Raw genomic sequence first — 16,193 nt, 5'->3', positions numbered from 1 at the left:
GGTGGGGAAAGGCAGCGGTGTTGTTACACTGAAAATGCTGCTGGGTTGGTGAAATGAGCAAAGAGAGCCCTTGGCCACAAATGTGGAGCTGGGCTGTGGTGGATCCATCTGCTCTCAGCAGTACCTAAGGCATTTTTGGGAATAAACATGGGAAGTTGATCACCCTCCACCTGCTAAAGTTTAAACCCCTGACAAAATCTGAACAGATCAGAATGAAAGAACACCTCCCCTTAGTCTCCACTCATCACTTTGTCTCAGAGAAATCACTCTATTCTCCCGGGGGGCAGCAAAAATGCTGAGGGCTTATGATATCCAAGAATACCAAGACAGACATGGAGGGAGCTTAAAAAGAAAACTGCAGAACACTTGAACACAAAAGGAGGTCTGTGTCACTTACAGGGGACAGCGTATGGGAAATTGCTTTGATTTTGCTTACGGGTGTCTCCTCTATCTCTACACTGTCTTTTTCTCCATGAACAGGTCCACATGCCAAGGATCAGCAAATGTCCAACAGCAGCTCCATCAGGCACTTCCTCCTGCTGGCATTGGCAGACACGCGGCAGCTGCAGCTCCTGCACTTCTGCCTCTCGCTGGGCATCTCCCTGGCTGCCCTCCTGGGCAACGGCCTCATCATCAGCGCCGTAGCCTGCAGCCACCACCTGCACACACCCATGTTCTTCTTCCTGCTCAACCTGGCCCTCACTGACCTGGGCTCCATCTGCACCACTGTCCCCAAAGCCATGCACAATTCCCTCTGGGACACCAGGGACATCTCCTACACAGGATGTGCTGCTCAGCTCTTTTTCTTTCTCTTCTTTATCATAGCAGAGTTTTCTCTCCTGACCATCATGTGCTACGACCGCTACATGTCCATCTGCAAACCCCTGCACTACGGGACCCTCCTGGGCAGCAGAGCTTGTGCCCACATGGCAGCAGCTGCCTGGGCCAGTGCCTTTCTAACTGCTCTCATGCACACGGCCAATACATTTTCCCTGCCCCTGTGCCATGGCAATGCCCTGGGCCAGTTCTTCTGTGAAATCCCCCAGATCCTCAAGCTCTCCTGCTCCAAACCCTACATCAGGGAACTTGGAGTTTCTGTTTTCACTGCCTCCTTAGCTTTTGGTTGTTTTGTGTTCGTTGTTTTCTCCTATGTGCAGATCTTGAGGGCTGTGCTGAGGATCCCCTCTGAGCAGGGACGGCACAAAGCCTTTTCCACCTGTCTCCCTCACCTGGTTGTGGTCTCCCTGTTTATCAGCACTGGTATATTTTCCTATCTAAAGCCCCCCTCCATGTCCTCTCCATCCCTGGATCTGACCCTGTCAGTTCTGTACTCGGTAGTGACTCCAGCCCTGAACCCCCTCATCTACAGCCTGAGGAACCAGGAGCTCAAGGCTGCCGTGTGGAGACTGATGGCTGGATGCATTCAGAAAGACTAAATTAGATGACAGTTTTTGCAAATCACTTGTAATAAAAGTCATCTTAGATAGCTCTTGTTGGTTTTCTTGCTGGTGGTTTTTTTTCCCTTGATTGTAGTTTTTCCATATTTTCCAAAAGAAAAGCCACAGTTCATTCCATTTCACATTTTGTGTATCTCAAGAGTTCCTGTGGCCACAGACTGTGTCAAGGAGGGGCTGCAGTCTTGGTGGCTTTAAAGGAACTAAAGGATCTCCCAGCCAAGTTTTCTGCAGAGATGCCCTTTTGTTGCCTTCTCTGGAGGTGCAGCACCAATGTCTGTGTGCAGAGCTGGGGGCAGATCAGTGCTGGCCCAGCAGCTGTGCCCAGCAGCAGCAGCCGCACTTGGTGTTGCCAGTGCTGCTGCCGTGGCCCTGCCCCGCTGCCCTGGTGGCCCTGGTGTTGCTGTAGGGCCTGAGTGCTCTTGGGGCCGGGCACAGCCCTGGGGGTGGCACTGCCGGGGCTGCAGCACGGACAGGCCATGGGCACTGCTGGGGCAGCGCTGACGCCTCAGGCCAGGGCCTGGGGGCTCCAGGCTCCTTGCCCAGGCTCTCTCAAGAACACGGCCAGGCCAATGCTCAGCACAGAAACCCCCGTGAGCAGCCTCAGGCAGGCCGTGGGCAGGCTGGGGGCAAACAGCATGGCTGGGGCTCTGCAAGGGCCCTGGGGCAGACGGGAAGGAGCAGCAGAGCAGGGGCTGATCCATCCCCAGTGCGCTGCACAGCTCAGGGCAGCGTCCCAGAGCGTCCTCATGGAGCTGCCAACAACATCCCCCCTCTGCAGCCCTGGCCTCTCCCCCAGTTCACACAGGTGCCCCATCCTTGCAGGCACAGACACGGCAGCACTGGCTCAGCAGCCCCTGTTTGCATTGCACAGAGCAGAGGGAGCACCCCCATGCTCTTGGTGTGGGGACATGAACCTGAGGGAGCACAAATGCCATCAGCCCCATGGGCCAGCAAGGGCTGGGGGACACCAGGGAAACCACTCAGTTTTTTCTTGGCTTCTGCAGTCAGCCAGAAAGTTTGTTCCCATCCGCTGAGAGTTCCCTGTCCCAGTGCAGACGCTGTTGCTCAGAGCCAGGGCTGCCTAGCAGCCACCCCCAAAATGCCTTCAGCATTTCCTTGACTTCACCTTTGCTTTTTTCACTCTTCCTGCTGCAAGTTTCTTCCTATTGCCCAGCCCTGTCCCCTCCCCTGCAAACAGCCCATCCCTGTTTGCCCTTTCCTCTCTGGCCCCACTCCCCATTGCAGTTCCTGACTTGGCCCCATGGGAACGTCCCTTGGGGAGCAGGATCATCCTACAAGTGCTGCAGGAATTGTCTGCAGGCTCCTGCAGTGCCTGGTGCTGCTCCCTTGCCAGAGGCACCCCAGGCCAGGGGGGCACATCTGGGCTGCTGTGTCTGGCTCTGGGACTCCGTGTTCTGGGCAGTGAGGAGGAGCTGCAGAGGCTCTGCAGGACTGACAGGATGGGCTTTGGGGCTGGCAGGAGAAGCTGAGGGGCCTGGGCTGCTGGAGCTTCTGAAGAGGAGGCCCAGGGCTCCTCCTGCAACTGCTCCAAGGGTGGTTCCAGAGAATCCCAGAATCAGCAAGGGTGGAAAAGACCTTGGAGATCATCAAGTCCACCCTGTGCCCTGACACTGCCCTGTCTCCCTTGATCCTCCTCTTCTGCAGGATAAACAACCTCAGCTCCCTCAGCAACTCCTCAAAGCTCTTGTGCTCCAGACCCATCCTCAGCCTTGTTGTCCTTCTCTGGACACGCTCCAGCCCCTCTATGTCCTTCTTAATTGGGGGCTCCAGAACTGAACACAGCACTCAAGGTGCTGCCCAAGCAGTGCTGAGCACAGGGGAACAATCCCTGCCCTGCTCCTGCTGGCCACACCATTCCTGAGCCAGGCCAGGAGCCATTGGCCTTCTTGCCCACCTGGGCACACTGCTGCCTCATGTCCAGCCTGCTGTCCATCAGTCCCTGCAGGTCCCTTTCTGCCTGGCTGCTGTCCGGCCCCTCTGGCACCTTGTGGAAGGGAAGGGAAGGGAAGGGAAGGGAAGGGAAGGGAAGGGAAGGGAAGGGAAGGGAAGGGAAGGGAAGGGAAGGGAAGGGTCCAGATCCAATCCTTCCTGAAATGTGGGGTTTGCTGGAACTGCCAGTGCCTTGACCTGAAAATTTCCCTATTCTGGCACAGCCCAAGTGCAGCAATTTGCTGGCACAGAAATCCAAAACCCGGCAACTTTCTGCTACTGGGTCTGGCACCTCCCATGTCTTGTGTTTGCTGCCCCAGTACCCAGATTTGGAAATTTCCTGCTGCCCGCACAGCCCAAGTCCAGTGATTTGCTGGCACAGAAATCTAAAATTTGGAAATTTCAAGGTTCTGACTCCAGCACCATCCAGATCTAGTGTTTGCTGAGACCGCCAGTGCCCAGATTTGGAAATTTCCCAATGCCTTCACAGCCCAGGTCCAGCAATTTGGTTTTAGCTAGCTTAGGAAGAGAAGTTCCTCGGACTGTGACTTTCCTTTTTCTTGGAACTGTTTAAACCTGCTCTGGACTGAAAACCCAGACAAACACCTGCAGCTCACACCTGTGGCCCCCTGAGCTCTGGGACGCTGCATTCCAGCACCAGAGGGACTTAGAAGAGACCGAGTGAGCCAACTACAACCCACAACAAGGACTTTCTGAATTTTCCATCTCTTCAGCACTGTCCAAGGTTTTATTTAATATTATTCATTTTTCATGCTTGTGAATACTTTACTTGTTTAATAAACTGGGTTTTTTTTCACTTTTCTCGAGGGAAGTCTTTTCCTGAACTAGTAGGGGTAGGGGCTGCTTGAACTTTCTTTCTAGATGGATTCCTTTTGGAGGTTTCCTCCCAAAATTTGCCCTAAGCCAGCACAAACAGTCACAATGAAAACTTCACCAGTGGCATAATTTCCTGGTGGCAAATCTTGTGACAGAAGCTTGACCTTGTTCTCCATGAGAAATTCTTGGGAAGAGCAGACAGGAGAAGATTCCTGGAAAACTGAAACAGCTTTCCAGAAGTGAAATGAAAATGGAAGAAACAATCCAAGATGTTTTCCTCTATTTATTTCTATGCTCCCCTTTTCCATGTTGCATCCCAGTAATTCCAGATGTACCTCACCTCTAAGATCAGTGACTTAGGGATTTTTAGGCGTTCTAAAATACCATGAGCCACACACAGTTTTCCTTCTCCTCTTTTTACTGGAAAGCAACACTGGACATGTAAGTGCAGTGCTGGGCTCAGGTAGGAATCCTACCCCAAGGGAAGGTGCCCCGAAAGTGTTTGACCCTCAGCAAGGACAATGCACAGCAGCAGGCGAGGGGATCGCTGTGCCAGTGCGCAGGAGTCAGGGCTCTGCATCCGGGCTCAAGGCTGCAAAGTTCCCGTGTTTGGGCAGACGGAGGGGCTGTCCCCGGGGCGCGCGGGGCTCGAACGTGGGGCTCGTGGGGCGAGCGGGGAACGGACACGGGGACGAACGGCCCCGGTGCTTCAGTTGCAGCAGCGGCAGCAGCAGCAGCGGCAGCAGCGGCGACAGCAGCAGAAGCAAACAGATAGTTTTCAACACTCTTTTTCCATTTCTCTTTTTCTTTCTCTTTCTCTCCCTTTCCTGCTGTCGGGCACCCTTCTCTCGGGGTCCCTTGCCCGGCGTCCCTCTCCTCTCCCCGCCTCCCTCTCCCCTGCCGGGCCGGGCCATGCCCCCGGCCCGCCCCCGGCCCCGGGCGGGGCTGCCCCGTGTCCGGCCCCGGCCGTCCCGCCGCGGTCTCGCTTCCGCCCGGCTCTGGCCGTACTGGCGGTGGCGCTGCTGGGCGGGCATCAGTGGCTGGTGCGGGGGCGGCATCGCCGCCCTTCGGCTCCGCCTGGCCCGAGCCCGGCTCCGGACCCGACGCAGGGTCCAGTCCCGGCCCCGGCCCCGGCCCCGGCCCCGGCCCCGGCTCCTCCCGGGGCCCGCGGAGGACACACGCGGCGCGGCCGCTCCCGCCACCTCCGCTGCGGCTTCCCCGGCCCGAGCTCCGCCGCTCGGCAGCGCGGCCGCCAGCCCCAAGCCGCCGCGGCCCGGGGCGGGTGGGGATGCCGGGCCCGGGGCGGGTGAGGGGCGCTCGGGGGTCGTTGCTGGCCCCGAGCCGAGCGCTGACAGCCGCGTCTCGCCCGCAGGTGAGGCGCACGAGGCCCTGCAGGAGCGGTACCGGCTGGGCTCGCTGCTGGGGCGCGGCGGCTTCGGCAGCGTCTTCGCGGCCACGCGGCTCTCGGACGGCGCCCCGGTGAGCGGCGGGGCCGGCGGCGGGCACGGGAGGAGGGGGCGGAGGAGGAGGGAGGAGGAGGAGAAGGTCGGGGCGCGGCGGGACGGGTGGCCAGCTCAGCCCGCTGCTCTCCCTCGCTCGCAGGTGGCCATCAAACGCGTGCCGCGGGATCGCATCCGGCACTGGGGCGAGCTGGTGAGTGAGCGGGGCCAGCGGCAGCAGCCGGGCCGTGCCAGGCGGCGAGGAGCCGGGGCCCGGCAGGGTGGGAGCCGCTGGGAGCCCTGCGGGGAGAGCGGGCGTGGGGTGAGCGGGGCGTGCAGAGCATCCCGGGCTGGCTGAGAGCTCCCAGAGCCCCGGCACGGCCTCGGCCCCACTGACGGCACCGCGCTCCTCCCGCAGCCCGACGGCACCAGCGCCCCGCTGGAGATCGTGCTGCTGGCCAAGGTGTCCCGTGGCTGTGGTGGTATTATTCAGCTCCTGGAGTGGCTTGAGCTCCCCGACAGCTTCCTGCTGGTGCTGGAGCGTCCGGAGCGGTGCCAGGAACTCTCGGGTTTCCTGGCGGAGCGGGGGTTCCTGCCCGAGGAGGAGGCGCGGGGGCTGTTCCGCCAGGTGCTGGAGGCCGTGCGGCACTGCACCAGCTGCGGGGTCCTGCACCGGGACATCAAGCCCGAGAATGTCCTGCTCGACCTGGCCAGCGGGCAGCTGAAACTGATCGACTTTGGCTGTGGCGCCTTCCTCCAAGACACAGCCTACACCCAGTTTGCAGGTGAGCCCTCGCAGGGGATGCTCCTGGGCATCTTGTGGCCCAGCCTGGGTGCAGCACTGGGGCTTCCCCCTATTGCAGCCGGGATAGGATTGATGCTGGAGCCGAGTTGTTCTGGGTGGGGTGTGAGGGCGGCCAGCTCCCAGCCCTGCTGACAGCCTTCAGCACCCACTGTGGCCTGGGCTGGGGCTGGAGCTGGGGCAGCCAGCCCGACACAAACCCCCATGGGGGTAGCAGAGAGGGAGGCCTGACCGCGTGCCCGGATGGTTTGGTGTGCAGGTGAGGAAGGGCTGGACTGCTCTGCTCTCCTTGTTTGCCTTGGCTTATTAACATTTTTGGGGGCCATGGAGGTGGGGAGGAGAGTGAGTTTTCTCCACTACTGGGTGGGTTTCTTCTTTGTGTGTCATGGTTTGGCCTTCCCAGGGATTGTGCTGCCCTCTTCCAGCACCGGTGGCTTCTTTTCCAGCCCCGAGTTTGTGCACAAGTCCCAGGTGCTGGTGAGAGGGCAGCTCTCACTCCATGTGCCTCTGGGGCAACCGCCACATGGCCAGGGATGCTGGGGCCAGGCTCTGGGAGCAGCAGCATCCCCCTGCTGATCTCTGTCTGTGTTCCACAGGAACCCTGTCCTATAGCCCACCAGAGTGGATCCAGCACCAACGCTACCACGGCGAGGCAGCCACGATCTGGTCCCTGGGCCTCCTGCTGTGCCACCTGGTCATGGGGAAGCACCCGTTCAGGAGGGGCCAGGAGATCATCCGGGGGCGGATCTTGTTCCCACGATGGCTCTCTCAAGGTGGATCCTCATCTCTGGGCACGGGGGCAGTACCATTGCTGGGAGACAGGAGCAGGCTCATGGGCATCCCGCTCTGGCAGCTGCTGAGGAGGTGGCACATGTCCTGCTCTCCTGCTGTCCTCCAAACTGAACATCCATGGGGAAGTTTAGGCCCAGCTCTGGGCACACCCAGCATGGCCTGGGCATGGGAACAGGGGGGCAACTTCTCCAATTGACCGATGATTTCTGGTTTCTCTCCCCAGACTGCCAGGATATCATTAAGAGGTGTTTGTCCATGCAGCCCTCGGAGAGGCCATCCTTAGAAGATCTTTTCTGTCATCCTTGGGTGAAGGGTGTTCCTCTGCCCTAGAAGATGGGAGAGATCGACGTGCACATTTGGATCCAGGGGCCTGGCAGGTACCAGCTCCACGCATCTCTTGGCAATCAGTGGCAAAGCAAACCAGGCTGGTTTTGTCCTGCCTGTGGCTTTGAGCAGGGGTCAGCAGAAGGGAATATGCAGCTCTTGGGCTGGAGCTGAGCTGCAGACCTGGTGTGGCAAGCACTGGTGACCACCATCCCCCTGGTTTTGTTTGTCCTGTTCATGGATGGCTGGGGCCCTGGGCAGAGCCCTGACAGCCTGGTCTGGCCCCAGGGCAGGAGAAGGAGCCCCTGGAGAAGCTGTTCCAGGTGGGGCTGCTGCTGGAGACACCAAGGACAACCTCAAGGATGACAATCTCTTCCCAGCCTGGCCAGCTGAAGATGATGGACTTGGATTCTGGAACCTTCTTCAAAGCCAGGCTCCAGGCCCAATTCGCAGGTGAGTCCACAGGCAGGGGGATGCTCCCTGATCTGGGCATGGCACGGCCTGGCTGGGCACCAAAGGTTCCCCCTTTGCTGGGGCAGATGTAATGAATTCTTCAGTCAGCTGCCCAGCTGCTTTTTGGCTCTGGGCAGCTGCTGAGGGCTGCATGTGCCGTGGCTGGCTGCAGGCTGGGCACATGTGCTGCCCTCCTTCTCTGCTGCCAAAGGCAGCAGGAATGGGCAGCTCTGGGCACAGCTCTGGGCACAGCCAGCATGGCCTGGGCACCGCAGGCCTTGGCACAAGGGCACAGGAGCTCTCAGCTGACGGGCACTTTTTGCTTTCTCTCCTTGCAGCCGGGCTCTGTGGGTGCTGAGGCTGCTCTGGGCTCTGCCAGGGCTCTGCTGGGCTCAGCCCTGGGCCCAGCTGGGCTGGTTCTGCCCTCACATTGCTCTGACAGCTCTGCATCAGACGAGCCCTTTGCGAGCACAGTGCCTGAGCTTTCTGCTTTGGCAGGTGAGTGAGACTCTGCTGCAGGCCCAGAGATTGCAGCTGGGGACACACATCCAACTGGCAAGGACCCAAACTCTCCACAGTCCCAGCTGAATGCCTGGATCTCTTTTGTCTGTCCCATTCTTCCTTCTTGATTGGCTGGAATTATGCAATTGCACGTTCTTCCTCCTCTAGAAGTGCCACAAGTGGGCCAAAGCTGGCGAGTGGGCCGTGCTCCTGAGGCAGTGGAGTCTGGAGCTGGTGGATGGAGAATTGCCCTTCTGCACTGCCAAACCAGAGCAAAAAGCCGTAAGTGGGACTTTGTCAGGGATTTCTTAGAGACACAGTTTCAAAGGGAATGTGCAGCTCATTTCCAGGCTGAGAAGGAAGGTCATCTTCTAAAGGATTTGGGGTTTGACAGAGTTTCCACTCCCAGTCCTGCTTGGAGCTGGAAGGGCACAAAGCAATTTCCTTTTGCTTCAACCACAATTTCAAATACCAATGTTGGAAACAAAGCCCAAAATCTTTTAAAAGGCTGCTGAGGTCAGTAAGATGGATGCATGCCATCAGCACATTTACAATGTAAATAACTGAGTTATCTTTTTAAAAAGATCATTTACCTCTTAATGCACAGAATTTAACTTTGCCTTTATATTTTGTTTTTTTTCACTAACATTATGTTTTTTTCACTAACACTTGGATTTTACTCTTATCTTTTACCATTTACCTATTTTTCCCTTTGTCCTTTTTTTTCCTTTCAATAGAAAACATGTCCTACAAAAGGAACATCCTTTGCTCCTGGTTCCTGTGTGGAGCAGCTCCCTTCCTGCTGGCTGAGCTGCTCAGGCAGAGCCCGGCTTTTCCCCGTTGCTGGGCACAGACTGATGGAGCAGCACTGCTGAACACGGGCACACAGAGGGACCAGCAGCAGCTGCCTTTGGCCACCTGAGGCTCCAAGGCCCAAACTCTGAGCAGCCAGGGCTGGAAGAGACTGGCAGGATCTGATCCCTGACTCTAGGCCAGGGCTGCACAAATGACCCCACAGAAGCAGCAGCAGCAGCAGCAGCAGCAGATGGAGCTGATTTTGAGCACAGCCCTTGCCCTTCTTCCCTCCCGTGTGCAGCGGTGTCACAGCAGCCTGAGGCACCTGGGAGCCCCCAGTGCCAGCAGGGACTGGAGATGGCAGCCCTGGGCTCCTGGAGGCTTTGCAAGGAACGGAGCTGGGCACTCCCTGTCCATGGGGAGCTTCCAGATGGAAAAGGCTGCTGTGCCCAGGCAGCTGCAAGGGCACAGAAAGGAGGCTCTGGAGCACTGGATCTGTTCCAGTGCCACAGTCCTGAGCAGCAGCCACTGAGCCCTGGGGGCACAGAGGGCACAGCACGAGGGACAGAACCAGGCAAGGGCAGAGACTGGAGAGAGCCAGGCCCGGGAGCAGGAGCAGCTGCTCTATTGCACTCTTGGAGAAAGCTCTTGGCTGGTTCAAAGCACTGAAAGGCGTGAAGGGCAGAGAGGAGGCCACAGCAAACAATGCTCCTGTTTGCACAGCCTCCCCTCTCCGTGTCCCAGAAGGAATTGCATGGACTGTGTTCTTCTCTCCGAGGCGTCTCGTTCAGCATGAGCAGCTCAGCACCAGGAGCTGAAGGAGCTGAAGCCTCAGGCCACAGGAGCTGGGCAAGAGGGAACTTTTGGAGCAAAGTAATGCTGCTAAAATAGCCCCAGCTGGATGCAGTGGATATAATCATGGAATCACAGAATCCTTTCTGTTGGAAAATCCCTCTGAGCTCAGCCAGTGCAGCCGCTCACCCAGCAGTGCCAAGCCCAGCACTAAACCACGTCCCTGCAGTGCCAAGGCCTGGACACCAGCCCTGAGTGAGGCCTGAACAGCATGCCCTGAGCCATAGGTGGCCTCTGGATGAACCTTCCAAGCAAAGGTTATCTTTGTATCTGCTCCCTGATGAAATATGCATGGTCATTAGCAGTGAGATAGATGCAGCCACTCGTTAGTGAAACATGTGTTGGAGATGAGGGGGAGACGACCATCCTTTAATGCATCGAACTCCGATTTTATTGATCAATCAATCACCTTAAATAACAAAGTTAACGAACTTCATGCATATTCTGTAATCCAATGTCATGATAGGCTAATAGAGAAATTTCTAACCACTCCCTTTGTTTTAGAATACCTACAATTGTTTATTAAAAACAGAAACTAAAACAGAAACCAAAAACTAAAACAGAAACCAGTGTTCCCAAAACGTTTACATCTGTTCTCAGGATGGCAGGCCTTCCCAGAGACGGTGTTCTACTTGTTATGGGAAGACAATCTGAGAACTCCATTGTTTATAGAATGATGCCTGAGAGAGTCTAATTGTTTATACAAATCAGAAGGCTGAGAGCTGTTAGAAACTGCTTTTACTTTTCCCCTATACTTTTGTCTCAATTGTATGTCTCATGGCCTTTTCTTTAAGTCATTCTTGAAAAACTCTCCAACAAACATGTATTGACCTTTGTGTATTTAGAAGCCAGACAAGGCCATGAAATCTGACATCTGGCCTTGTTTGGGGCTGTATGGTCAAAGTCAGCTCCCTTGGTTCCTCCTTGAGCCCTGGCCAGGCTTTGGGAGGGACCCAAGAGGTGGATGAAAGCAGATGTTGCCACACTAGCAGTGCTGTCAGTTTGTTCCTTCAGCACTGTCAGAGCTGGGCCCTCTCCCAGCGGGGTTGGAGCCTCACCTGGGGCTGGAGGCACCTGCAGGAATTCCCAGTGCCCAGGAGTGGCTCTGCAGCCCTTGGCTGTGACAGCTTCCCCAGCTGCTGTGTGGGTCTGGGGGATGGTAAAGCCTGAGGGTAAATGCTACTGGATCTTTGTTAATCTCTGCAGGCAATCTTTGTTGGGGATGGTTGGGTGCATTGCTGAGCTGCTCCTTTTGTGATTCTTTGCTGCTCTGAACTGCAGGAAATGACACTGCTTCCTTCAGTTGGAGTCTGTGCCTTTGGTGCTGCCCCTGCCCACTGGTAAAACAAAACTGGCACAGTCTGGCCAGATCCCAACAAAATGTCACTTGTTCAGTGTAAATGTGAGGAATCAGTGCCATCAGAAATTCCCAGCTGGGAAGCCCTTCCCTGGAGTTCCCTGGCTCTGGAGTGGGCTGAGGTCGGAGCCCCGTGGGAGCAGTGGGGCAGTCGGGTAAAAGAAGCTGCACCCCTGGATGGCTTCAAATGCATCCAAAAATTGTATATGGAAAAGGAAAAGACCTTGTGGATTTGGGCAGACAAAGATGAATTTGTTGAGAGTACATAGGAAACAGCACCTTCAGAAGGAACAATGATTGTTGGAATGCTCCCACAAGGAGCAACAGAAGAAGGTTTTCAGCTTGAGCTCAGATGCCCTTGTGCAAGTGAAATATCAATATAACAAATAACTATATACATATTTATAGTATAATAAGACCTTCATGTTTATATTTATAGCTTTTAATGTATATATGTCTATATCTACATGTCTATATCTGTATTTATATATAAATATGTACATATAATAATAATGTGAAATAGTGCTGACAATACTAATTTGGTATCTTTGGCTGCTCAGGGATGTAACACGAAATACCCTACAGAACAGGATTGGCCGGGACCCTAATGTCAGTGGTCAACTTTGTGAGATTGTATACAATGGGAAAAGGAGGAAGGGAGAAAATTGGCTATTTTTACAGGGTGTGCTGATACTGTGATGCAGAGTGCTTTGTCTGTTCCTGTGAAAAATACAGCGATTTTGTCTGCAGGGTTTTTCATGTACCAGAGTATGCACAAGCTGCAGGATTGGTTGAAAGGGTGAAGGGGTTGTTAAAAGAGCAGTTGGAAAGATGAGGAGAAGGGAACCTTTGCCCATGGAGAACCCATCTCCCAGATGTGCTCCATGCCCTTAACAATGGCCCACGGGGGAAATGGAAACCCCCTGGCTGTGCACGGCTGCCCCCAATTTGCAAATCCAGCCATGGGCAGTGAGACTTGGGCTGCCTGGGAAATCGTTCTGGCTGTGATAGCCCCTGGCAGGGCCGGCCCAGAGGCTGCAGGGCTGGGCCTTCATGCATTGGAGTTCATTAGGAGAAATTCAAAGCAAATGAGAGCTGTCAATACTGAAACAGGAATTCAGATTCCTCCAGGACACTTTGCTTTGGTAACTGCTCCCTTGGAGCTTGGCCTTGCAAAGTGTTCCTGTCATGGCAGGAGGAATTGATGCAGAATATCCAGGAGAAATTACAGTAATTCTGTAAACAATAATGAACAAGATTGGATTATTCAACCCTGTGACAGGGTAGCACAATTATTGATATTGCAACTCTAAGAGCAATTGATAAAAAAGGAGATCCAGCTCCAGTCACCACCATTTGTGGAGATAAAGGGTTTGGATCCAGCAGCCCTAATAATGGAGCCAGAGTGTGGGTCGGAGGCCAAATGGCCCTCCCGAGGCAGCTGAAGGAGCAGCTCCTGGGAAAGACAACTCTGAGTCCTGAAATCTGGGCAGGAACAATGGGAATGTGTCCCTGCAGCCAAGGATTCTGTGTGAGAACAAGTAAATCTGACAGGATATTGTTTTACACATCCTGCCAGACCAGATCTCCCTGTTTGCCCCAAGGGCCCCTGTGGAAAATGCTCTGATCCACGGGGTTCCATGTGAAGGCTGCTGTGACACTGAGGGACTTGCACAGGAATTCCATCCAGGAGGCTGGGTGCCCCTCAGGGACTGGGACCCGGCCCCTTCCAGCCAGAGGGGAAAGGGCCCCCCAAGCCTTGTTAGCCACAGACAGCATGGGAAAGCTGAACAGCAAAGGGCCCTGGGGCATTATTCTGGAATTAAAAAGTAGCCAGCTCCATGCACAACAGAATTCTTGTTCCTAATTTGAATGATTGAGAAAAAAGAATGAAGAACGGTGTCACTAAAGTACTACTGATGTCTGTAAGGTGTACCTTGATAGTCAGCCAGAATCTTTGTCTGCCACAAACACCTCTAGTGTTTCACCAAGGGATTGGTCATCAAAATGTAATGATGGGTTTTGATGGATTGCTGAGCTTCTTTTGTAATTCTCTGCTAATGATGATGTGCTTTGCTGAGCTTATCCTTTTGTAAATCTTTGCAGCTGTGCATGACATAAATGACACAATTCCTTCAGTTGGTGTCTGTGTCTTTGGTAGTGAGCCTGCCCACTGGTGAAACAGGGCGCCCTCTTGCCTAGGTGTTCCCTGGGAAGGCAAAAGCCCTCCCTCCAAAATTCCCCCCTTTCTCCCTGTTCCCCCCTTCATACACTGAGCATGATGTGCTCTGGTCTGGGCTATGCCCGGGTCAGTTGGGGTCCCCTGTCCTGGCTGTGTCCCCTGCCCAGCTCCCCCACAGCCGCAGCCCCTCCCCAGCGTGGCTGGACGAGGGGCAGGACAGGCCTTGGCTGTGCTGCAGCTCAGCAAGAACAAAACCATCTCTGCGTGCTCAGCGCTGTGCTCAGCACCCAGCCCAGCAGTGTCTCAGTGCCAGGGCTGTGCCCTCAGTCCCTGCCAGGGGTTTCCATGGCAACTGCCAGGACGGGTGACCCAGGTGTGCCCCCAGTGCCCATTGCCATGGAAACAGTGCCCAGTCCTGCCCCTTTCTGTCTGGCTGACCTGGCCTTTGGCCCTGGCAGTGCCTTTGGCTGCTGGTTCCTGGTGCCTGAGCGGCCAGCGCGGCACAGGGCAGGTGGCCATGGCACAGCCCCCAGCAAGGGATCCCCTCTGGCTCTGGGCACTGACACCAGCCCTGAGCAAGGGGCCAGGGCAGCTTTCTATGGCCACTAACCATCACAACGGGGCTGGGCATTGGTTGCCATGGCACCAAACCAAGGACCGGGCCCCATGGCCATTGCCATGGCACCTGGTGGCACCAACAAGTGTCACTGCAATTGTACCTGGAACAGCCCTGGCACCGCTTTGTCCTGAGGGTTGCAATGGCAGCTGAGGGCAGCAACAGCTGGGGCTCTGCAAGGGCCCTGGGGGAGATGGGAAGGAGCAGCAGAGCAGGGGCTGATCCATCCCCAGTGCGCTGCACAGCCCAGGGCAGCGTCCCAGAGCGTCCACATGGAGCTGCCAACAACATCCCCCCTCTGCAGCCCTGGCCTCTCCCCAGCTCACACAGGTGCCCCATCCTTGCAGGCACAGACACGGCAGCACTGGCTCAGCAGCCCCTGTTTGCATTGCACACAGCAGCGGGAGCACCCCCATGCTGTTGGTGTGGGCACATGAACCTGAGGGAGCACAAATGTCATCAGCCCCTGGGGCCAGCAAGGGCTGGGGAACACCAGGGAAACCACTCAGCTTTGTCCTGGCCTCTGCAGTCAGCCAGAAAGTTTGTTCCCATCAGCTGGGAGTTTCCTGTCCCACTGCAGACGCTGTTGCTCAGAGCCAGGGCTGCCTAGCAGCCACCCCCAAACTGCCCTCAGCATTTCCTCTGCTTCACCTTTGCTTTCTTTACTCTTCCTGATACAAATTTCTTCTAATTGCCCTCCTCAGGGGACCCAGAACTGGACACAGCACTCGAGGTGCTGCCCAAGCAGTGCTGAGCACAGGGGAACAATCCCTGCCCTGCTCCTGCTGGCCACACCATTCCTGAGCCAGGCCAGGAGCCATTGGCCTTCTTGCCCACCTGGGCACACTGCTGCCTCATGCCCAGCCTGCTGTCCATCAGTCCCTGCAGGTCCCTTTCTGCCTGGCTGCTCTCCAGCCGCTCTGTCCCCAGGCTGTATTGCTGCAGGGGTTGTTGAGGCCAAAGTGCAGGACCCGGCACTTGGACTTGTTAAACCTCACCTTGTTGGATTTGGGTCCTGGATCCAGCCTGTCCAGGGCCCTGTGCAGAGCCTTCCTACCTCCATCCTCCATCAGATCCACACTCACACCCAGTTTGGTGTCATCTGCAGATTTGCTGATGTTGGAGACAATCCCGTCATCCAGACCATTCCATGCAGACATTGAAATCCACGCTGGCTGGCTCTGACCCCTCAGCCATCCTGTGGGTGCCCTGGGATGGCACTCAAGGTGATCTGTTCCATAACTTTGCTGAGCACCCAGGTCAGGCTGACCGGCCTGGAGTTCCCCAGCTCCTCCTTCCAGCCCTTCTTGAGGATGGGCTCACATTGGCACCTCCAGTCATCTGGGACCTCCCTGCTGAGCCAGGACTGATGGTAAATGATGGAGAGCAGCTTGGGGAGCTCATCCACCAGCTCCCTCATCCCCCTGAGATGGATCCCATCCAATCCCATTCACCTGTGAGCATCTGAGTGGCTCAACAGGTCACCAGCTGCTTCCTCCTGGATTCCAGGGGGGCTGTTCTGCTCCCTGTGCCCATCTACCAGCTCAGGAGAGCACTTGTCCTGAGGACAGCCTGTCCTAATATTGAAAATTGAGAGAAACAAGATGTTAAGTAGCTCTTCCTTCTCCTTATCTTTAGTTACTATATTCCCCACTGCATCCAATAAAGAGTAGAGGTTCTCCTTATCCCATGTTTTGCTATTAATTTAATTGTGGAAACATTGTCTATTTTTTTTCACAGAAGTGGTCAGGTTAAACTCTAATTGAGGTTTCACCTCTTGACTTTTTTCTGCACGACTTTACAACATCCTTAAACATTTCCTAAGCTGCTTGACCT

The 16,193-nt window shown here is 55.6% G+C and overlaps 2 protein-coding genes across 2 annotated transcripts; both read left to right on the top strand.

The window, feature by feature from the left end:
* Positions 1-671: 671 nt before the first annotated feature.
* On the top strand, positions 672-1,406 carry LOC128943549 (olfactory receptor 14J1-like; the record flags this gene model as incomplete). The annotated part of the gene is made up of 1 exon (XM_054286461.1): positions 672-1,406. A coding segment is annotated over one exon (735 nt), but the record flags the coding sequence as incomplete, so codon positions are not given.
* Positions 1,407-5,624: 4,218 nt separating this feature from the next.
* LOC128943531 (serine/threonine-protein kinase pim-1-like) lies at positions 5,625-7,607 on the top strand (the record flags this gene model as incomplete). Its single annotated transcript, XM_054286448.1, has 5 exons — positions 5,625-5,723; positions 5,847-5,897; positions 6,102-6,468; positions 7,082-7,258; positions 7,501-7,607. Coding segments are annotated over 5 exons (801 nt in total), but the record flags the coding sequence as incomplete, so codon positions are not given.
* Between the last annotated feature and the right edge of the window lie 8,586 nt (positions 7,608-16,193).

Source organism: Melozone crissalis, unplaced genomic scaffold (genome assembly GCF_028551555.1).
Source record: "Melozone crissalis strain CALT ecotype California unplaced genomic scaffold, PUWL_Pcris_2 ptg000046l_1, whole genome shotgun sequence".
Taxonomy (NCBI): Eukaryota; Metazoa; Chordata; class Aves; order Passeriformes; family Passerellidae; genus Melozone; species Melozone crissalis.
The sequence above is the reverse complement of the archived record's forward strand: the minus strand, read 5'-3'. Positions and strand labels throughout refer to the sequence as shown.